The following is a 23,677-nucleotide window of genomic DNA, read 5'->3' on the forward strand; positions in this document are numbered from 1 at the left end:
CGTGTCCGGGAACGCGCCCGAACACGTCATTGTACGTGTAGTTTATCCGATTTAGGATACATGGTTGGAGATGCCCTTAAGCCTCCAAATTACAACATGAGCACCTGCACATGGCCTAGCAGAACGCTGACCCACACGTTGATGGAGCTCAAAGGCCCGGATAAGGGTGTGGCCAATCCAAGGAATAGCCACGCTTTTTCATTCGAAGACCGATCTAGGTCGATTGATCTAGATCGGAGGTCGACGATGATTTAAGAAATCCGATAACTATGATTTGTACACCTCAGTTTACAAAATACAAAGATTTAAACACGGATAAAGAACAACAAAAACCAAGTACAAATAGCACACTACTCACTTCGTTTTAGAATAATTAAAGTTTTAGGATTCTCCTAAGTCAAAAGTTCATCAAGTTTGACCAAGTTTATCTACAAATATGTAAACATCTACAAAATAAATTTGATTCCATTAGTTTAGTTATGATATATATTTTCATATTACATATATTAAATATCGTAGATCTTTACAGATATTTCTATATACTTAGTTAAACTTTACCAAGTTTGAGTAAGGAAAATCCTATAACTTCAATTATTTTGGAACGTTAGGAGTACATTTTCGATTCGACCGAAATTCGGTTCACTCAATGCCGTAAAACTTCTTGTGTAATTCGTACTGGACCTTCCCATCTGGCAGAACCTCGCTTACACTCTCCCTTTCCCTGCACCTCTTCTCCCATCGCGTGAGCTTGGGGCATTCCAACTCGAGGTCAATCCCTCCATGCTGGTGGTACCCGTAAAACATGCTTGAGAATGGGATGAACACAGCGTCCAAGAACCCGAATTCGTCGCCAGAAAAGAAGCACTTGTCCCCGAGCACCTCCCGATCTAGACGTTTAAGATGCTCGACCAACTCTTCCTTGGCCGCCTCTTTCTCCTCGCCCTTGCTCGTGAAAAACCTCGTCTGGGTGCTGAACACCTATAATTTCGTTAAGACGATCACTGATGAATTTACACGTTGACGATGAAATGGAATTTACTCCAGCAGAAAATGGAAGTGACAAGAACAGTTTGCATGCCATATATACCTTGTGGTCGATGAAGTCAGCCCAGAACCTGGCGCCGGCCCTGTCGGCCGGGTCTGCGGGGAGCAAACGACGGGTTACCTGGCCCCATACGTCGTCGATGTACTCGACGATGTTGACGGAGCCGCAGACCGGGCGGCCATGGTGGATGAGGATGGGGATGGAGCGGTGGACGGGGTTCATGCGCCACACCAGGTCGCTCCTCTCGCGGACGCGGAGGTCCTCCTCAATGTACTCGAATGGCACGCCTAGCTCGCGCAGCGCGATCCGCACCCGCATGCCGAACTCGTTGCACCAGAAGTCGACGCAGGTCACCTCGCCCAGCAGCCCGGCGTCCATGCCTTTCTCCATTCCCTGTGTCCTATCTCCAAGGTGGGAAGAAATGGAGGCCTGGATTGGATCGAATAATTTTCAAAAGGCAGCATGCAGGCAACTGGGATTTATAGGCGAACCAGCTCCACTCAATCGATGGCATTATTGCTGATGCTTAGCTTATGTCAATGAAGCAGTATAGTTTCAACAAGAGGAAGTAGAGAAAAGTAAAAAACATCGATCAGGGAAGGGTACCCAGTCTCTAACGCTTAATATTCATTGACACGCACCGGTTATAGAGTAGCTGCTAGTGCCGTGCAAAACCGTTCACTTGGAACTTGTCCATGCAAGAAAGGCAGCACATGTGAGATTTACAGGAGATCCAAGCTGCTTTCCATTGCATCATGGATGACAAACACACACACAAATAATTAGACCGGTCTTGCTGTATGTGCCCGACAGGTGGAAAGTCGGTCCCTATCAGGTGATTGATATCGTTTTTATATAACTTAACCTATGAAAGTGAGGAGGAGAACCTTCCAAGTTCCAAGTAGCAAACGCACGCATAGTTGAATATGTCCGACATGCGGCAGAAAAAACACTCCCCGGCCTCTTTGACTGTTGCAATTCGATTGGGAATGATTAGTTAATTGGCTGATTTGGACAATGACAACTTGTTCCAACTTCTCATTTCAATCTTGTACTCCCTTTGGTTAACAATACCAGGTGTGCTTCGGTACACCCCCCTTCTCCCACAAACCGTATAAAGGAGAACATATACCCACCTTGTATTGTACACTATAGGTTGTCGTACGTATAAATATGAGATAAGTATAGGTACGACGGCCTATAGTGTACAATATGAGATGTGTATATATTCTCTTTTATACGTTTTGTGAGGGAAGGGGTGTACCGAAGCAAAAGTGTAACAATATAGCACGTATAATTTTGTGGGTTTCACCACAGCGTGATATAGTAATATAAACGCGCAGCCCAACATATGTATTTCAACCGATGTGCTGGTGACATCATTGTAGTGTCATAGCCATGGATGTGTGGCCGCTCGGCAAATAGAAGGATACGCACGGTGTCGTGCTGGAAGAATACATGGGGAAATGTCCGTGCCATACAATGTCGGTAGTTTTTATTATAGTCGAACTTTACAAACTTCAACCATGCAAGTTCGTAGGTATAACATCAAAATTGATAGTACAGAATAAATACAATATAAAATGATTCAGCATGTATGTAACAGTGATATTATTTGGTATTACTGATGTAGATCTTTTTCTCTACAGATTTGCGCAAACTTTATGAAGCTTGATTTCTTTAATAAAATAAATCTATAAGCACCAGGTGGAACAGAATAAATATAAGCACTATATTTTGGTATGCACAGAGCATTAGGGACCTCTGAACTGAGCATTCGTTTTTGTTAATTTGACACTCTTTTGTCATATTTTTCGGTTAGAAGTTTAATAGTTCGAGCATGTTAATTTTGCGTTTCCCATAGTACAAATGTGTGTAAATGCACAAAATCCATGTACCATGTATATGAGAGCATACACACAGAGGAATCATACACTATATTAAAGCTACTAAGCTAGCTCGCACGTCGTGCGTTCCCAGCGCTCGGTGTCGTTGCTCCATTCGATCGACACGTGTTGGCTTCTTTTCTATGTTTTGACTATTTTTACTCTCAGAAATTACAGCTGAAGTCCACAAATATCTTGCCAAAGAGGGACGACGGCGAGAAAAAGGAGCCGCCGCCGTCGCCTCCTCCATCCAGCCATCGTGTCGGTCTATGGCGGCACCCCCTCCTCCCGTCGTCACCCCGGTCCATGGCGTCCTCCCCTCCCTTACCTTCTCTTCCCGCGGTCCGGAGCTGCCGCCAATGGCTTCCACCCCGCCTTCCTTTTCCCCAACGGTCTCCAGCCCCACCACTATCCTATTTGCCGCCACAAGCCTGGTCCGCAACCACGGCTCCGCTCAGTCCGCCATGGATGAGCTTCGTCTCCAACGGATCGTCGCACCGCGCGGCCTTGGAGGGATCCAACAGAGACTCCCGGAGTGGATGGAGGATGCCCCTCCCCATCTCGATTGCAGTTGGAGGAGGCCGTCTATGCCTCCTACTTTGCGTCGTCCCAGACGGCTGCCACTGTCGATGGCAACCTCCTAATGTAATTACAGTTTTCTGTACTTACACCGTTGTAGGAATCTCAGTACCTTTATTTCTCCTTGAACCATGTCCGCCTCAATATGCAAGATAACAAGAGAAAGATAACACTAGAGGTCCAAGAGAACAAGAGAAGGTCCAAATTTGATGATCAATTGGTCTTTTCCAATGCGTCAGTTTCAACTGGCCCTGGCCTACAATGACAAAATCTTACATATTTTTTTCTTCAGTAATGTCTCACTCTGGAAATGATAACACATAATTGTGTGCATACTGAACTTTTACTGAAATAATTGCTTGAGAGAATTAGCTATCATCAAATTGTCTACTTTGTTAAATTTATTGTGTTTGTTCAAAGTCTGCCAAAACACCTTGGATATGTGCATCTGTATTTTTGTACTCCTGATGTAGTAGTGTTTATTTTTATCACAATAATATGGTTTCTGGTGGATGATGGCTTTCATCATATGAATTAAATTTCATCTTCTGTTTGAAACTTTGAATGGCCGCTTGCTTTTTTTAATTGATTTTACTCTCATTTTTATCACGAGAACCATTTCCATAGCTGTATGGAAGTTTACCGATTCAGGCATAATGACCTTTGTGATTATTCTTAGATCCTTGAAATTTATTATTGTCTTCAGCACCTACACAGAAGTTGTGTTAAAAACGATAGTATGGTCATATAGTAATCTAAAATTTGTGGATCTAACAGGAAAACAAAAGATGCATGAATCAGAATAGGAAAAAGTTTCATTTAGAGGGGCCGTCTGCCTACTTCACCAAATATCCATCCTTCTAATTGTGAGTTAATAAGAGCATTAAGTTGCTTCTAAGGATTCCTGGTTTATGCTGCATATATACAGCACATATTTGGATCAGTGTAGTGTGGATTATGCATTCAAATTGAATAGTAATGAAGTAATAAAGAAGGAGCCTCTCTTCCTATATATCATTGATGATATTATACTCCTTTGCCTGTGGATTGTACATATCATAAGAGTTCTACTTGGACCTCTCTTATTCCATTGACATTAAACTTTCCTTTTATAGGCACTTCACTCTCTGCTACATATAACTCTGCTACTCAAATTTGGTAAATCATAGTGATTGACTGGTTATCACAGTTCCAAATTGAGATGTATATCGGCAAATATCTTTCGGAGACTGTGGTGCTTGCAAGAGTACAAGTTTTTTAAATATGTGTAGTTTATTAATATAATAAGATGTTTCCCGCGCAATACTATTTATTTTTTACCATCAGGTGAGCTATTCCAAAGGGTAACAAATGCTCCGCTACTAAGCTGGGTTCAAAAATAACTTTCTGAAATAAAAATAAACAGATAATATTAGTGTCTAAGATATACTAAATTCAGCAGCTACTTCTTTGTTCTTTTTGTATCATCTTCTTTTTTAGTTGTCTTTTCAAATTTTATTTTTCACTTCGTATCGTGTAAGTGCACTCCTGTGGTTTATCTGGGATTTTGTTCCTCTGAAATTTATGTCTAGATCTTGCATCCTGGAGTTTGCAAAACTCTTGCATGTCGAAGAGGTGTGAACTAGGCAGCACAGATCGAGGTCACTAGGCTTATTTTGGAGATGGACATCATATGCGTCGCTGCAACATTGGTTTCTGCAGAGAGGTATAGGTTCCTGTATGGTCCTTTGGTTGAAGAGTTTAAATACTTTCTGCATGATTTCCAAGAAATCATCTGTCAGATCGGTTAGCGAATGAGGTAACTCATAAGTAAGATCACTCTGAAATCTACTTTTGTTTGTAAAGGTTAACCTGCCACATACTTAAGTAAGATCACTCTGTTCATAAGAAACTATTCCTCCGCTAATTTATATTTCTTATCCCAATCATATGTTTGCAAACAGGTGAAGCAAAGGTACATAACCACGTCTTCTTGCTAATTTCATTCACTTCAATAGAAAGTTAAGACACATACTCTCAGTTAAATATATACAAAGTTTTGAGCACAACTCAATTCACTTTACTATATAAGAAGGTTGCACATGGTATCACTCCATTACTTTTTTTTGAGGCACACAATTTTGGAACTCTGCGTTTGATGCTAAGACAGTTTCTATCTAGGAGGTTTGAAGTCAAGATAGCGTCTACAAGGTTCAGTTTTAGTACTTTGGAATTGTGAACGTTTTCTATGTGCTCTAGGCTTCTAGCATTTTGCACTGCCCCTTGGACAATCTTGCAAATTTTATTCAGTTGTTTCAGTAATTCAAAAAAGTTCATACAGATATACTAACACCAAGTGTTACCGAATTTTCAAAAATCAACATAAATACACGCACTGGCTTCTACATGGGCATGGCGTGCCGCCGTGCCTTCTTCCTGCTAGTCATATATTAAGGGCGACATAAGGATCTTGTCAACAGATCTTGATGGAATGAGTTAGACACAGGCACCCGAATTTCCCAGGTTCAAGCCCTCGACGTGGATAACCACCCCACTTCTCCATTTATCGATATTCTTATCATCTTCAAAAGAGCTTACAAAGCTAAACCCTAGCCGTGTAAACTCTCAAAATCGTTTTTGCTCTCTCAGCGTGATTGTCAATATAGAATTTTATTCCACTAGGGGTCTTTAGTTGTTCCAAAATATGAAAATTGCACGGAGTCATGATATGACCTCATGAATCTGTTTTAAAATTTCAAACAATTTCAATAAATTTGGACTTTACATTTATTTATTTTTCTCTCTCTCTCGTTTCTTATTTGTATGTGAACATACACATTATTGAAAATAAGTAGTTACAAAGTTTCAGTATTAAATTTAAACGCATTCACATATGCATAAGGCAGAATTTACAGAAAAATTGTCGACACACAACATTTAGACAGTTAAATTAATTGAACTATATATGGCATTTATAGTTAAACTAAAGTAAATAGAAAATGTCTTCGGCTTTGACATAGGCGACATGTCAGATCCTATGATGCTGCTTTTGCTTCAACATGGGCAGCGGCCTTGACACGAGCGACATACCAGTGGGTCACGGCGACGTGGGCCAACTCCATGGCCATTTATGCTTTGTGTCCATTGGCGTACGAGCGGGCACCATTGGTGTGGCATATGCCATGCATGGTGCAAGCCTTCTCCTTGCACTAGTAGAAAATGGTCTATTTCCTTTAGTACCATTTCCTTCTCCTTGATGGTCAGCTTACCTTTTCCTTCATGGTTTGGGCTGAACTGATGGGGTTTTAGTACCATTTTTTTGCGAGGTTTTTTTTAGTACTACAATGTATGAACTTGGAAGTCTATAACACTTCATCGAGCTATGTATATTGTTGGTTCAACTACACTAACTCTACTAGCATAAGAAATTAAACCTTGCAAGTATAGTTTACAGTAGTCTTGCACGTAAATAACTCAACTATGGCAGCACCCTTCTGTGCTTGTTCCCTAGCTTTGGGAGTTGCTCATGCAAGAAGGCAGCACATTTGAGATTTATAAGAAATCCAGCTCCTATCCATTTCTTCATCGTTGACACTAATTAGACACTTAATTAGACCGGCATTGTTGCGTATGTATGTGTATGCTCGACAATGGAATGTTGGCCTTTTCTAAAAGATATAAATTTACTTGGTGCAAAAAAAAAAGGTTACCTGGTCAGAGAGATGAGGGGAACCATCCAAGAAGCATAGGCATGCGTCGTTAAATAAACTAGATGATGCCCCGCGAGTTGTTGCGGGAATGTTTTGCAATATTTCGGTGAGGTTTTGGATATATGAAACATGAATATTTGAAACAATAGCTTTTGAAAAAAATATAAACATGACCTGTAAGTAGCATGATAGAATGGAATTTTCCATGCATGCATGTTTGCATGTTTTCATATGCATGTTGAATAATGAAGTGGCATGCTTGCCTGTTAAGAGAAGCATGCTAATGGAGGCTACCTATTTAGATATAGAAGATACATCCAATATGTCAGGGTCGAAGAACAGTAAAGGAACGGGAGGTTCCAACATCCCACTCCCTGGACTTTTTTTAACATTGTAATCCAATTGGATTGATTAATTAATAATTTATTAGCTGATTTTGACAATGACAACTTGCTTAAAAGTTCTCATTTCTACATCGTACTCCCTTCGTCATAAATATAGCACATCTGTTTTTCAAAATTCATGTTTCACAACGTTTGATCAAGTTTATACACAAAAATATCGATAAGAATAATATGAAATAAAGACAATATAATCATGTATCTAATGATTATATTTATTTAGTATTGCAGATGCAATTATTTTCTCTATAAACTTGTCAAACTTTATAAAGCTTGAATTTTGATGAAATAAACTAACTAGCTTGAGAACTTCCGGACAGCCCGATATATGAATCTCACTTTTGTTATTTGCCAGGCACTCATTCTCTGATTTGACTTTCTTTTGTCATGTCTTTGTTTCACTTAGAAGTTTAATTGCCTGTATAAGAAATACTAATTTATAAGTCTAAGAAAATAAAAAGTTAACATAACATATGTGAGAGACAACAGATTTTTTTTCGAAAAGGAGGCGTTGCCCCGGCCTCTGCATCGAGTGATGCATACAACCATTTTATTAAGAACGAAATAGTCTGAAAAAATACAAAGGAGTCCGATCATTCAAAGAAGAAGAAAATAAAAGTTACACGGCGATCAGACCGCCCAACAACCGACTATAACCCTCTAATAAACTGGACTAAGGTCCAATCCTATTAGCATGCCGCCATCCATATCGGTTGAAGATATCCTGAGCTACCATCTCCCATCGGACACACCCAGTAACCAAAGGCTCCCTGGTTTCCACAAGAGTGAGTAAGGACCACGTGCGGATCAAGGCGGTAGCCGTGAAGATGACGTGCAAAAAGTTAATGTAATGCAATCTGTTAAAAACTAGATCATTTCTGCAGTTCCATATCGCCCACAACATGACACAAGTTCCAACCCGAATTAGTTTGGCGTAAAGTACATTAACCCCATTTAGCCACGTCCCAAATAAAATGTGAATGCTAGTAGGCGGTTTAATGTTGAAAGAAATTTGTAATGAGCGCCATAATAATTTAGCCATAGGGCATTTCAGAGAGAGGTGTTTAATCGTCTCATGCGTTTGACAGAAGCTACATCTTTTATTTCCTTTCCATTGTCTTTTAGCCAAGTTATCCTTAGTTAAAACAACTCCCTTGTGAACAAACCACATGAAGATTTTTATCTTAAGGGGAACCTTGACCTTCCAAATATGCATGGACTTTGGAATAGGCGACGTATCAATAATATGGTCGTACATCGATTTCACTGAGAAAGTACCATTCGTGGTCAACGTCCAACGAATACTATCTGGAAAATCAGACAGGGAAATATCCATCAGTCTTCTGACTAGATGTAACCAACTAACCCATCTATTTCCGAACAATGCTCTGCGAAATTGAATGTTAAGAGGAGTCTGCCGTAACACTGTCGCAACTGAAGTCTGTTTTCGTTGTGCAATGTTATAGAGTTGCGGATACTGTAGAGCTAAAGGTTGCGCTCCTAACCAAGTATCCTCCCAGAATCTAGTAGTTTCACCATTTCCAATGACGAATCTAGTTCTGTTAAAGAAAGCGGCCTTTGTCCTCATTAGACCCTTCCAAAAAGGGGAATCACCCGGTCGCGCAGTGACCTGGGCTAAGGTTTTGTGTTGTAGATACTTGTTCTTTAGAATTTGTACTCACATCCCTTGCGATTCGACAGACAATCTGAATAACCACTTGCTAAGCAGACACCTGTTCTTGACCTCTAGATTTTCAATTCCCAAACCTCCCTGATCCTTGGGTCTACAAATAATGTCCCATCTAGCAAGTCTATATTTAGTCTTGACCTCATCGCTCTGCCAGAAAAATCAAGATGATAGAAATCCAACCTTTTCCGCACCCCAACAGGCACTTGGAAAAAGGATAGGAGAAACATTGGCATACTTGTCAACACTGAGTTGACAAGAACTAATCGTCCTCCATAGGATAACAGCTTGCCCTTCCAGCAGCTTAGTTTTTTCTCAAAACGATCCTCGATACATCTCCACTCCTTGATGGTCAACTTTCGGTGATGAATGGGGATGCCTAAATATGAGAACGGTAATGTACCACCCTGACAGCCGAAAAGTTGGTAATACGTGAGCTGTTCAGCTTGTGCATCCCCAAAGCAGAAAAGCTCACTTTTGTGAAAATTAATCTTCATCCAGATAGCTGTTCAAACAAGCATAATATGAGTTTCAAGTTTCTGGCCTTTTTGAGATCATGTTCCATGAAAAGGATCGTGTCGTCTGCATATTGTAGGATCGAGACACCCCCATCAACTAGATGTGGTACTAGTCCCCCTACCAAGTCTTTGTCATTAGCCCTCCTGATCATTAGCGCCAACATATCCGCAACAATGTTAAATGAAATAGGTGACATAGGGTCTCCTTGCCTAAGTCCCTTAAGCGTCTGAAAGAAATGACCGACGTCATCATTTACTTTAACACCGACACTTCCTTTTTTTATAAAACAATCCACATGTTTTCGCCAAATGTTGCCAAACCCTTTCATACGTAGAGTTTGTTGCAGGAAAGACCATTTAACTTTGTCGTATGCCTTTTCGAAATCAACCTTAAATAAAACTCCATTGAGTTTCTTGGAGTGTAGTTCATGAAGGATCTCATGCAGAACGACAACCCCTTCAAGAATATTCCTACCAGGCATAAAAGCTGTCTGCGAAGATTGCACGACCGAATGTGCCATCTTAGTTAGCCTATCCGTTTCCACCTTTGTGAAAATTTTGAAGCTGACATTGAGCAGACATATAGGACGAAATTGTTCAATTCTGGAGGCCCCCTCTTTCTTCGGTTATAGCGTAATCGTACCAAAATTAAGATGAAAGAGTTGAAGGTGACCAGAAAACACATCATGGAAAATAGACATAAGATCTGCCTTTATAATATGCCAACAATGTTTATAAAACTCAGCTGGAAGCCCATATGGACCAGGAGCTTTACCATTTTTCATACCCTCAATTGCCTGTAACACCTCTTTCTCTAGAAATGGTGCAGAGAGACTCTCATTGTCGGCCTGTCCGACTTGAGGAATGTCCGCAGTCTGATACTCGTCCATAGATACAAAACTATGTCCTGGAGCACCAAACAACCGTTTATAATAATTTTTGATATAAATTTTAAGGTTCTCATGGCCTACCATGGTACCCTCATCTTGCTCCAGTTGTATGATTTTCTTTTTCCTATGTTTGCCATTTGCAATCAAGTGGAAAAACTTTGTGTTGTTGTCCCCTTGGACAATTGCCCTGACCTTGGCTCTGACAGCCCATTTCATTTCCTCTTCCCCGAGGAGAACACGCACCCGCTGTTCGGCCTCATATTTTGACGACCTTTCATGTTCATCTAACATGGTGGTCTCAGCCTTACGATCTAGGGCATCTATAAATTGAAGCAGTTGGTCTTGCTCATCTTTGTATTGTCCGAACATATTCTTAGCCCAACCTCTCAAGAATTGTCTAAGGTGTCGGATTTTGCTTTGCCAGATGTCTACACTAGATTTCCCCTCCGTATGTTTGCTCCATTCTGTAGCAATAATGTCTAAAAATCTCTCCCGGGTGAACCAACTGGCCTCAAAGGAGAAAGCATCTCTTTTTCCTTTGTGAGTAGCATTGCCAGAGTCTAACAATAATGGAGTATGGTCAGATATAGCCCTCTGCATAGCACTAACTGTGACTAAAGGGAACTTCTGCTCCCAGTCAACACTAGTTAGTACTCTATCCATTTTTTCAAAAGTCTGGTTATGTAGAGAATTGGCCCAAGTATATTTCCTACCGGAGAGTTCAATCTCCCGTAGATTCAGACTCTCTATGATCGTATTAAACATAAAGGGCCATCTACCGTCAAAATTATCATTGCTTTTCTCATCAGCTCGCCTGATGATATTGAAATCACCACCCACCACCAGTGGTAGATTTTCATCGAAAATTCTAACCAGATCAGCCAAGAAAGCTGGCTTGTGCTCCGGTTGAGCGGCACCATATACCGCTACTAGAGCCCACTGAAACCCATCTTCCTTGTTTCTAATTCTAAATTTTACCGTGAAGTCACCTATTATTACTTCTCGCAGTTGAAGAGTATTGCATCGTACCCCAAGTAAGATCCCTCCGGACCTTCCTCTTGGAGGGAGACAATGCTATTCAAAATCCACTCCTCCGGAAAGGGAGTTAAGAAACTGCGATGTGAAGTTTTCCCGCCCCGTCTCCATCAACGCGATGAAGTCAAGACTATGTTGCAATGTTGATTCTGCAAGGAACCTAATTTTAGCCAAGTCTCTCAGACCTTTGCTATTCCAAAAAAGTCCTTTCATATTTCATCATAAATTTTTTTAGCAGTCCTGAATCTAGCACTCCTACGAACAGCAGAGACTGGATAAACTCTACGTTTCGAATTGCGCTTTGGCTTATCCAAAGCATACTCCTGGTCCATATAACCATGAATATCCTTGGCCGTATCATTGAGATGAGTAGTAGCTATGTTCGAATCATCGAAATCTACTTGAGACTGTTTAATCTCCTCCTCAGGGACTAAGTTTTGACATAATAAATTCACTCCCCCCATATCCGATATGTCCTTATCATTCATAGGTCGAACCGCCGCTGAGTTTCGAATAATATCCAATGCCCTATCAACTTCTAAGTCTAATAAGTCATTGATAGATTTTGAAACTTGTTGGCTAGTCTCACCCAAAGTCACCCCCACTGCCGTAGCCTTATCTAAAATCTCTTGGGGAGTAAAATGAAGAATAGAATGTTCAGTATTAAAATTCATACCTGTTGAATTCTGAACCTCCTTCATTTTGGCCATACGCATCGCCCGTCCAATCTGCAGGTCATCCACATCTGGCTGAGACTGTACCTGTTGACTAGCCCGTTTATCCGGACCCATCGGATTGGGAACACCTCCGAATGCTATGACATCATCAACCGAGATCAGTCTAGACTCTGGTGCAACAACAGTAGGTGTAAATTCCGTGCCCGCCATGGGCAAACAAACTGGACCCTCCATAGAAACGACAATCACCTCAGAATTGTCATCTGGTAGAGCAGCACAAAGGGCATCACCCATCTGGTCGCCTCCTTTGCTGGCCAGCGCTCCGACACAAGCGGTCTCTACAGCCACTGGAGCAGGCAGAAGAGCACCAGAAAAATCGCTGCCACCCCCAGCGGTAACATCCTCATGCATGGCCAGCATGGCCGCATCAGTATGTATGTACGTAACCTGCTGGACCTCATCAACATCGGGCTGATCAGCACCAGGGATGAAGCCCGTCTAGGTATCTCCTGCACAGGCCAGCGCGCCGCCGCAAGCAGCCGCTGCATCCGCTGGAGCAGGCAGACGAGCCGTATCGTGTCGTGGTGCTCTGTCCCCCCAGCGCTAGCACTGTCCTCCTGATTTGCCGCGGCAGCCTGCATGCACAGCACCTGGGCCTCACCAGCACCCCCGTGCAAAAACGAAACCTGCATGGCCGAGCCAGTAGGTTCGCCGTGACCTAGTCCATCCGCTGTTGCTCTATCAGAATCTGGCTGTACATCCGATGGTGCAACAATCGAACCAAGCTGATAATTCGCTGCCCTTGCTCCCGCCAGAAACTCCCCAGAGACAGTGGTTGCAACATAGATTGAGGCTGCACACTTTCTTTGTTGCACCGAGGATTCTTTCCCAAAAAGCGCGGCATCCTAGGCCGAACTACACTCTCATTGCATCCCGGCCGAGGACCAAACTTTGCCGGCGCGGACGCGGGTTGAAAAGAGCCAAATCACAAATCCTGGTGCATAGCAGAGACCAAACTGTTTGGGCCATTACCTGAGGTAGGATTAGGCTGATTTTGCTGCGAACTAGTAGTCTGATTAGGGTAGTCGGTCGGACCTGTATCCTTGGACCCCCCCGCATTATCTTTGGAGCCACGCGCATCATCACCATCAGCCATGGGAGTATCTTTATCTGTGTCAGGTACATCAAACAGTGTAGGGCTTTCGATTTCCAGCTGGAGAGTATATCGCAACCCCTCAAAGGTCCAAATAACCTCATCTGGAACAAGCTCAATATCAAGAACACTAACCAACATCCGTGCAACTCCTTTGGCTCTAGTGTAAACCATGTCCACCTCCTCAGTTTTACCAATGAGCGATCCCAGACTCCATGCAACCTGAAAGTCATTAGTCGCTCTAGAAGGAGCTCCTGCAAAGTGCACCCAAATCTGGGGTAGGGGCCTCCCCTTAGGCTCTTCACACTTCCAAGTATCAAACTCAAGAACAATACTCGTGCTAGCAACCCTGCACATACCGAACTTAAGCAATTGAGCTAGATCCTCCTTAGTAGGGAAAACGACTTTGAAAACATTATCAGCTATCAAAACAGGTTCCCATCTGAAGGTAGAGGAAACCAGCTCCTTAAGTTGCTGCACTATCTGCTCCACCGTCAGCACCCCCCGAGTCACCGTCACTGTACCCGTGAGGCCAGCCTCAGGAGCATGAACATTAGCCTTAGCAGGTGGTGACTCAAAAAACATCAAATCTTGGCTAGAGACACCAGAGATAGTCATGACTGGCATAGGCCCAACAGTAAGAGGACACTTATCAGCACCATATGTAGGTTTCAAGCAATATACGCAAAGCTCGGCCTTACACTCAGAAACAAAATGCCCAGTCTCACTGCACCGATAGCACGTCATTTTGTCTTTCTTTCTAGCCCACTTAGAAGGCCTCTCGGCACCGTCGCCTTTGGCACTCACCAAGGTCTGATCAGCCGGAGGCGGAGCAGCTACCTCCTTAGCTTTTTCCGCCGTAGACACCAGGCAGAATCATTGAGATCAGCAGGCTGCTCAGGAGTAGGGATAGGAGGTTTAGGCTTCCTCCCGCCCCCTCTGCCAATCCAATTCTGTCTAAATCCTCCTCTCCTCGGATACGCAGGTCCAGAAGGCCCCGGGACAAACTGACCCAGAGGTGCATTAAATCCATTGTTTTGCCAAGCAAACCCACGACTGCCTCCCGAGGATGAACCCCCACGATAGTGCCCATCACTGTATCCATTGCCACCTTCATCACCCCAGCGGCCACGATGAGGTCGGTTCGCCTGGGTGGAGTCCTTCTGCCCGGGTGCACCAATGGGTGGCTTCCCAGCGTGAACAGCAGCCTGGGAGGACCCAGCCTGCGCGGGGGTCGAGCCCAAAGACTTAGCGACGGGGGGGGGGGGGGGGGTCCCCTGGCCCGAGTGCTGCCCCGGCTGCCGACTAGTAGCAGACTGCTTGGAGCCACGCCCTGCCATAGCTAGCCACGCCGTAGCAGTATAAGGCGGCACCCTAGTCGCCCTCCCAGTTCCTAGCCTTGGGAAGCCAGGCTTTGGAGAAACCCTAGGTTGCTGTCGAAACCTAGCACTTGGCGACGGAGGAACCAGGCGATCGAGAGGATATAACGCTGTAACGACGACAAACTTGGTCGCAGTCCAGGACACATCAATCCGGACTGGAACTTCCTGGGCCATATACCCAAGAGATATTGAGTCGAGGTCAGATTGTGGTTTTGAACTTATTAAATCCTGGGCCGTATACCCAGCATTAGGCAGAGAAGAGGCCGCCGAACTCGCTAGCACTTCAGGCCCAACAGCCGTCAACGCAGCATTCAAAAAGAATTCACTGGAACCTCGCAGGGACTCCGTAACTATCGCCCTGGAAACACTCTTGCCTTCCGCGATCACCGGCGGCATTGACGGCCGAAGAACGGAAGCTGCCTTCGGTTTGTTCTTCGTGCATTTGATCCAGCAATCTGGCTTGAAGAAATCAAGAAGGGAGATAGGCCGCCGGCTTTCCTTTGGAATCGGTCCAATCCATGGTTTCTGAGAAGACGCCTCCGTCTTCTTCCTCGCAAGGATGGGGTCTCGTCGGACCTTGCGCTCCTGTAGCATCGCCGTGGTCGGAGATGGTGTATACAGGGATATCGGCGACACCTCTGCCAGCACGTCACCTTCCCCCAGCTCCTCATCCATCTCTTCATCCTGATCAGCAAGAACCCAAAACCTACCACCGAAACGACTAGGAAGCGAAGGAACACTTACCGAATCCTTGATCTGGGCCCCTAACGTCGACTGCTCCTGCACTGTCAAACGGTAGCCATGGATGAGAAGGATCTGTCCCGCCTTGGGGAATTCCTCCTTTTGGAGATAGCGTCCCGCCAGAATGTCACCTTCATCATCTCTAATGGTAGCCCACATAGACTGTAAGTGTAAAATGATATACCCTCGCGTGTTATCCAGAGAATTCGCGGACAAATCCCGAAAGAGAACCTCCCACCGGCGATGAGGCTGCTCTGTCCGTGATCCACCCCATAGCTGACCGAACTCGCCGCCGTCAGAGCAGCAGTCCACCCCACCCCCAACAGTAGACGCCCGAGGAGAGATCTCCTGAATCTCATCGTCGGACTCAGATCCCTGGACGCGAGACGCCGGCAGTCCGATCACCTCTCTAGGCGCCGGCAATCCGATCTCCTGTCGAGCCTCCGCACGGGACGCCCCGCAAGACGCCCCGCTAGACGCCTCCTCCATCTCCCGAGTTCCCTGCACAATCAGTGTAGTCTCATGTCCAATATATCAAGGTCGAAGAACCGTAAAGGTACGGGAGATCCCAATTTACGGGTTGTCCACTCATTGGTATGTCCGAGTGTTGTATTCCAACGGGTTGATTAATTACCAATTAATTAGCTGATTTTGACAACGAAAACTGATTATAATTTTAATTTCTACCTAATACCTTTTCGATCAATATAGTGTGTATGTTTTCTTTCTTTCAAAAGGTACATTTCAGAAAGTTTGACAAAGTTTAGCGAACACACACCAAGGAGATAAATGCCACTATCGGCATATAACAGTAATACATGCCTACATACATAAACTAGTACTCTCTCCGTCCCAAAATTCTTGTCTTAGATTTGTCTAGATATGAATGTATCTAGTCACGTTTTGATATTTAGGTACATCCATTTCTAAACAAACCTAAGACAAGAATTTTGAGACGGAGGGAGTACTCGGTTTAGTTGGCACCATACTCCTCCTGGACGATCTCATACACCTTCTCAGCATCAGTAAGTGCCTTGGCCACGCTCTCGCGCTCCCTGCAGCGAGCGGCCCAGGCCATGATCCTTGGGCAGTGTTCCTCGACGCTGAAGTCACCGTACTTCTCGTAGGTATAAAACCAGGGTGTCAAGGTCACGAACGCGACGTCCACGAAACCGAACGCCTCGTCGCCAAAGTAGTCCTTATCGCCGAGCTCGGCCTCCAGGGTCTCGAGAGCCCCGATCATGTCTTTCTTGGCCTGCTCCTGGGCATCCCCCTTCGTCGTCAACAGGCGGGTCTGACAGTCAACGATCTGCAATTTCACATTTGGAATGTTAGTCCTGCATCCTGTCATCGGGAAAATGTCGTGCACCCTTGAGCTTAGTTTACTTGTTGGACTCGTGGCAAGCTGCATATGGTTCATAAACGACCTTATGAACTATTACTAGGATGCTTGTTATTAGGTGTATTGAGAAATTTAAAACCTTGCTTCGAAGTACGTAAATAAAGAGGATTGGTTTTGTTCTCTCCTTTAATTTGTTGTCTTAAAGCGAGGTACCATTGTATATACCTTGTTATCGATGTAGTCAGCCCAGAACTGCGCCTGCGCGCGGGCGTAGGGGTCCCGGGGGAGGAGCGGCGCCACCTCCGGCCACGCCTCGTCGATGTAGCTGAGGATGATGAGTGATTCGCATACAGGCCGGCCGTCATGGAGCAGGACAGGGATCTTCTTGTGGACGGGGTTGGATCTCAGCAGCAGCTCGCTCTTCTGCTCAAGGTCCTGCTCACAGTACTCATAGGCGACACCCTTCTCTGCCAACGCGATCCGGCACCGCTGCCCGAATGGGCTCGCCCAGAAGTCCAGCAGCACCACATCAGCCATTGTTGGTAGGAGGAAAGTGTGTGGGTGGCAGCTCGGTTGGTTGGTGATGCTGATTTCTGTATCTTGGGGTTTGAGGTTTCAGAGGGTTTTTAAAGGCGATGATGGCAAAAGGGGTTTTAGTTTAGTCCAAATTAACTATGGTCAGCAGTGACGAACGATATGGGTTAGGATGAATTGAAGGGAGTATGAACTTGGAAGTACATGTCACTTAATCGAGCTATGTATTTTCTTGATTCAAGTACACTAACTTGGAGTATAGAGTAGGGAACTCGGCAATCTCACTGCCCAATTTTGCGGATTCCAGTAGTGTCTAGTATGGTTTTCATTTTCAATGAGATTTCGGTGAAATTCACTGAATTTCATTACTTTCAGTAGACACTGAAATATTACGTTTCGGCCAAAATATTTCAGCAATTTCATTAGTACACTGGAAATCAAATATTTCTGAAAATTACAAATATTTAATTTAATTCAAGTGAATATTACGGTCCTTTGGCCGAAATGCAAACTGAAATTACTGAGTTTCACTGAATTTCAGTGATTTTGGTTGGTGCTGAATTTTTTTCTAAACTGAAATTAAAAACCATGGTGTCTACTCGTAGAAGAAATTAAACCTTGCAACTTGTTGGGCAAAGGCAGCAGAACACCTAGAAATTATAGGCGACCCAACTCGATTCAATCGATATTTGATGGCATCATGTGCATAGTTTTAAATAGCCCGCTATAGCCTTTTCATCAGGGTGCCGCTAAATGGTACTATGTACAAATATGCCGCTATAACTCTGCTATAGCTGATTTAGAGGCTCACCGCTATTTGTCATAGCCCGCTATTTAAAACATTAATCATGTGGCTGCTAACGCCTACCTCAATGGGCAAGTATGGTTTAAAGTAGTTTTATCCGTAAATATCTCAGCCATGGCTTCGCCGTTCTGTGCGTGTTCCCTAGGTTGCGAGTTTTTCGTGCAAGCAGAAGGCACCACATATGAGATTTACAGGAGATCCAACTCCTTTCCATTGCATCATGGCTGACACTAACTAGACAGTTAGTTAGACCGGCATTGTTGTCTATGTATACAGGGGAAAGTTGGCCTCTTTCACATGACCTTCAAATATACATTTAGTTAGTCTCGGAACGAATAAAAATTTAATTAACATATGAGAGAGATGAGGGGAAGCTTCCGAGTAGCAAACACGGGCGTCGTTAAATAAGTCTAATATGTCGGGGTCAAAGAACCGTAAGAGCATCTCTAGAGACCTGTATAAAGTTGATTCGTAAAAGTCGTTTGCAGTTCGCGAAAAAACGCATTTGCGGGCCGGCATGGGCGGCGGCCGAGCAGAATTCTGTCTGCTCGGCCACCGCCCACGCCGGTCCATAAAATATGTTATTTCCATTTCAATTTCAGGCATAAAAACACATATAGTTGCTTCTTTATTTTCTTCAAAGGCATTGGATACATCATAATTCATCAAATCTTTGCTATAACAGCAAGACCAAAGAAAACAAGAACCACAATTAGGCATTTTAGAAGATATCCAACTTTCATAACTGCTCCCACTAGTTGGATCATCATCTTTTCCATGCATTCATTGTTGATCTGGGAATTCTTCATCTTGCATTCTTCATTTTTCGCCTTTGATTCTAAAGAATTAGACGTTGCTTCTCATCTAATTTCTTTTCTAATTGCACATGCAGATGCATCGTTAGCCTCAATTATACTAAGGAGTGCACGGACATCTATTAAGTTTCTTTCTATCAATAAATCGATGTATTCTTCTTCTCAATACCAAAATGAGCATCCACCTTCCTACACAGATGAACACCTCAATAAGCTACCGAAATTTAACCAAATAAATGTCAAAGCCGAAGAGGAAGAAGAGCATACCCTGTCGTTTTTGCATTTGAAGAATACCCATCCGAGTGTTGGAAATATGCCCTAGAGGCAATAATAATTAGTTATTATTATATTTCTTTGTTCATGATAATCGTTTAGTATCCATGCTGTAATTGTATTGATTGGAAACACAATACTTGTGTGGATACATAGACAAAACACTGTCCCTAGTAAGCCTCTAGTTGACTAGCTCGTTGATCAAAGATGGTCAAGGTTTCCTGGCCATAGGCAAGTGTTGTTACTTGATAACGGGATCACATCATTAGGAGAATCATGTGATGGACTAGACCCAAACTAATAGACGTAGCATGTTGATCGTGTCATTTTGTTGCTACTGTTTTCTGCGTGTCAAGTATTTGTTCCTATGACCATGAGATCATATAACTCACTGACACCGGAGGAATGCTTCGTGTGTATCAAACGTCGCAACGTAACTGGGTGACTATAAAGATGCTCTACAGGTATCTCCGAAGGTGTTCGTTGAGTTAGTATGGATCAAGACTGGGATTTGTCACTCCGTATGACGGAGAGGTATCTCGGGGCCCACTCGGTAATACAACATCACACACAAGCCTTGCAAGCAATGTGACTTAGTGTAAGTTGCGGGATCTTGTATTACGGAACGAGTAAAGAGACTTGCCGGTAAATGAGATTGAAATAGGTATGCGGATACTGATGATCGAATCTCAGGCAAGTAACATACCGAAGGACAAAGGGAATGACATACGGGATTATATGAATCCTTGGCACTGAGGTTCAAACGATAAGGTCTTTGTAGAATATGTAGGATCCAATATGGGCATCCAGGTCCAACTATTGGATATTGATCGAGGAGTCTCTCCGGTCATGTCTACATAGTTCTCGAACCCGCAGGGTCTGCACACTTAAGGTTCGACGTTGTTTTATGCGTATTTGAGTTATATGGTTGGTTACCGAATGTTGTTCGGAGTCCCAGATGAGATCACGGACGTCACGAGGGTTTCCGGATTGGTCCGGAAACTAAGATTGATATATAGGATGACCTCATTTGGTTACCGGAAGGTTTTCGTGCATTACCGGAAAAGTTTCGGGCTCATCGGTAGTGTACTGGGAGTGCCGGGAGGGGTGCCGGGGACCATCAGGAGGGGTATCACGCCCCAAGGGGTCTCATGAGCTATCGGAAGAGATAAACCAGCCCCTAGTGGGCTGGAATAAGTTCTCACTAAGGCCCATAAGGTTTGAGAACGAAAAAACACAAGGTGGAAAGAGTTTCCAAGTGGGAAGGTGGAATCCTACTCCAAGTAGGATTGGAGTAGGATTCCTCCACCTCCAATTTTGGCCAAACCTTTAGGTTTTGAGGCTGCCTCCTCCCCTCCCTCCCTCCTATATATAGTGGGGTTTTAGGGCTGATTTGAGACAACTTTTGCCACGGCAGCCCGACCACATACCTTCACGATTTTACCTCTAGATCGCGTTTCTGCGGAGCTCGGGCGGAGCCCTGCAGAGATTAGATCACCACCAACCTCTGGAACGGCGTCACGCTGCTGTAGAACTCATCTACCTCTTCGTCTCTCTTGCTGGATCTAGAAGGCCGAGATCATCGTCGACCTGTACGTGTGCTGAACGCGGAGGTGCCGTCCGTTCGGCACTAGATCGGAGCAGATCGTGGGACGGATCGCGGGACGTTTCGTGGGACGGTTCGCGGGGCGGATCGAGGGACGTGAGGACGTTCCACTATATCAACCGCGTTTCTTAACGCTTCTGTTGTGCGATCTACAAGGGTACGTAGATCGGAAATCCCCTCTCGTAGATGGACATCACCATGATAGAACTTCGTGCGCGTAGGAAATTTTTTGTTTCCCATGCGACGTTCCCCAACACCGAGATGCTGCCGCCTGTTAGATGTGAGCCGCAACACTGTTTCTAGGCAGTTGTCGCACTGCATGAGCGGCATCGGCAAGTCGGCAAGCCGCTGGGCGACCACCTAGCCCGGGCAACGGCTGAAAGAGTCCTTGCTGGCAAACCGACGCCAGTGACTAGAGGATGAACCAGTACCTGCATGCGGCGTTGGCGCTTTGCCGGGGCTGTAGGGGTGCTTCCCAACCATTCCATGGCTTGGGCGCAACTGCCGGTGGCCGGAAAAGACAAATCCGGTGGCCGCAACAAAACAACCGCCGATCTGCAGCTTTCCGGCTAGCTGCGGCACGAGGGCGTGGGAAAGGTCGATCTAGGGCGTGCGGCGGCCCGCCGGCGTGATCCAGGCGACTGGTATGGCCGGAATCGAAGGCGGCGGTCGGTGGGGGAAAAGCGCGGGCTAAAATGTCCCGCCAACCAACCGCTCTAGATATATACAGGGCGGCGACGAGGCAGAGGGGACCTGCGCTTTAACGGGTTGGGGTGAGCATTTTGCCGCGCCCCGCAAAAAACTATACGGGTCGGACGGGTTTGCGGGGTCTGGTCTAGCAGCATTTCCAGCCCCAACCTGTATTTTAACGGTTATTTTACAAATCGAGGCATTATACGGGTCTACTAGAGATGCTCTAAAGTTAAGGGCGTACGTCCCAACAGCCCACTCCCTGGCTAGTTTGAGCGTTGCAATCCAACTGGATTTCTTAATTAAAAATTAATTAGCTGATTTTGACAACAACACCTTGTTTAAAATTCTCATTTCTACCTCATACTTCGAAAAGTTTGACCAAGCTTGATATTTTCTCTGTTAATTTAGCTAAACTTTACAAAACTTGAAACATATAGAGTCTGACCAAGCCCACTCCCTTTGAAGCAAATATAGTGTGTATATTTCTGTTCGATAGTCACATTTCGAAAAGTTTGGCCAAGCTTGATATTTTCTTTGTTAATTTAGCTAGACTTTACAAAACTTGAAACATATAGAGTATGGCCCAAGAACTTCAGGACTGCCCTTTGTATGGATGTGTATGAACTTGCAAGTACGTTGACACCTCATTGAGGTATGTGTTTTTCTTGGTTCAAGTGTGCTGATGATGTATAACATCTACCAAACTATTATATGGTTGCACCTACAACATTAATTTCTCGGCTGGGATGGCCTGACTTAACGTCAGGTGACTTGGGGTCACTAATATGTGGGTCCGAAGGTCAGGTAACTTAGGGTAGCTGACATGTGGGACCGAAAGCTAGCTGGCCCATATGTTAGTATATCCCTATAAGTCACCTGACATAAAGTCAGCCAATCTGCACGAGTAATTTTTGTGTTTATTATTTCTTGCAGAGTACTCCCTCTGTAAACTAATATAAGAACGTTTAGATTACTAAAGTACTTTTCTAAATGCTTTTATATTAATTTACGGAGGGAGTACGTAGTAGTTGGTTTGTTGCCAGCAGAATGATGGAAGGAAGTGGTTCCCTTGGAAGCCGAAGGTATGTGTTATCGGATATGGAAATAACCCATAGTGTGTTCTTGGAAGTTGTCGAAGAAGATATTAAATATGAGATTAACAGGAGATCCAGCTCCCTTTCAATTGCATCATGGCTGACGGCCACGTAAGTGAGACACATACATGGCACTACTTATTCGGTGTATATGTATGTGTATGCGCAACAAATTGATTTAAAAAAAATCAAAGGTGAATTTCATGCTCGAGAGAGATCATGGAGCCTTCCAAGTACCAAATGTATGTGACGAGTCGTAAATATGTCGCCAGGCCCCAACAACCCACTCACTGGCTTGTTTGAGTATTCCAATTTTGATTGAGATTAGTTAGTTAGCTAATTTGGACAATGACAACTTGCTTATAGAAAAATCATCTCTACCCTGTATAGCCTAGGGACTTTTGGACTACCACGATATATGGACATCAATTTATTTACCAAGCACACCTTTGTTTTTTTTTAAAAGTGGGTCACATTTTTTTATAGAAGTCATGAATTCTTGCAACATGTTTCTTTCCTTGTTTCTCAGTTTTTATATGCTTTTATACTATTTGTTTATTGCTCAGCTCGTGAGCTCGTTGTGGAACTATAACTTTGTTTCCGAACCTTTTTAATAATATGGATGCATGCATCGATTGATGCATAGGTCGGGGATGTGTTCCTCCTTTTCCAAAAAAAAATGAACCAGCGGCAGTGCTAGTAAAGATCTACTGAGGGGTGAAACTTAACCCACACCCCCACCCCCTCCCCCAGACAGAGTAAAGATCTACTATGGAGTTTTTTAAGAAAAAACCTTTACAAACTTGGCTATTACGAACGAGGTTGTAGGGTT

General features: G+C 44.1%; 2 protein-coding genes across 2 annotated transcripts; both read right to left on the bottom strand.

Moving 5' to 3' along the window:
- Positions 1-594: 594 nt before the first annotated feature.
- Positions 595-1,584, bottom strand: LOC123431286 (probable glutathione S-transferase). The gene is made up of 2 exons (XM_045115108.1): positions 1,088-1,584; positions 595-978 (listed from the first exon to the last, which is right to left on the bottom strand). The coding sequence occupies exons 1-2, from the start codon at positions 1,433-1,435 to the stop codon at positions 640-642; spliced, it is 687 nt and encodes a 228-aa protein (XP_044971043.1). The 5' UTR covers positions 1,436-1,584; the 3' UTR covers positions 595-639.
- A 14,835-nt stretch (positions 1,585-16,419) lies between these two features.
- Positions 16,420-17,608, bottom strand: LOC123431287 (probable glutathione S-transferase). Its single transcript, XM_045115109.1, has 2 exons — positions 17,251-17,608; positions 16,420-16,992 (listed from the first exon to the last, which is right to left on the bottom strand). Exons 1-2 carry the CDS (start codon positions 17,560-17,562, stop codon positions 16,657-16,659), a joined length of 648 nt encoding a protein of 215 aa, XP_044971044.1. The 5' UTR covers positions 17,563-17,608; the 3' UTR covers positions 16,420-16,656.
- Positions 17,609-23,677: the final 6,069 nt, after the last annotated feature.

Source organism: Hordeum vulgare, chromosome 2H (genome assembly GCF_904849725.1).
Source record: "Hordeum vulgare subsp. vulgare chromosome 2H, MorexV3_pseudomolecules_assembly, whole genome shotgun sequence".
Lineage (NCBI taxonomy): Eukaryota > Viridiplantae > Streptophyta > Magnoliopsida > Poales > Poaceae > Hordeum > Hordeum vulgare.

Excerpts from the sequence above, each read along its gene's own strand:
- LOC123431287 (XM_045115109.1), bottom strand. The coding sequence starts at position 17,562 with ATGGCTGATGTGGTGCTGCTGGACTTCTGGGCGAGCCCATTCGGGCAG. Across the intron at positions 16,993-17,250 it reads CTGACTACATCGATAACAAG|ATCGTTGACTGTCAGACCCG; the intron begins GTATATACAATG and ends GTGAAATTGCAG.
- LOC123431286 (XM_045115108.1), bottom strand. The coding sequence starts at position 1,435 with ATGGAGAAAGGCATGGACGCCGGGCTGCTGGGCGAGGTGACCTGCGTC. Across the intron at positions 979-1,087 it reads CTGACTTCATCGACCACAAG|GTGTTCAGCACCCAGACGAG; the intron begins GTATATATGGCA and ends ACGAAATTATAG.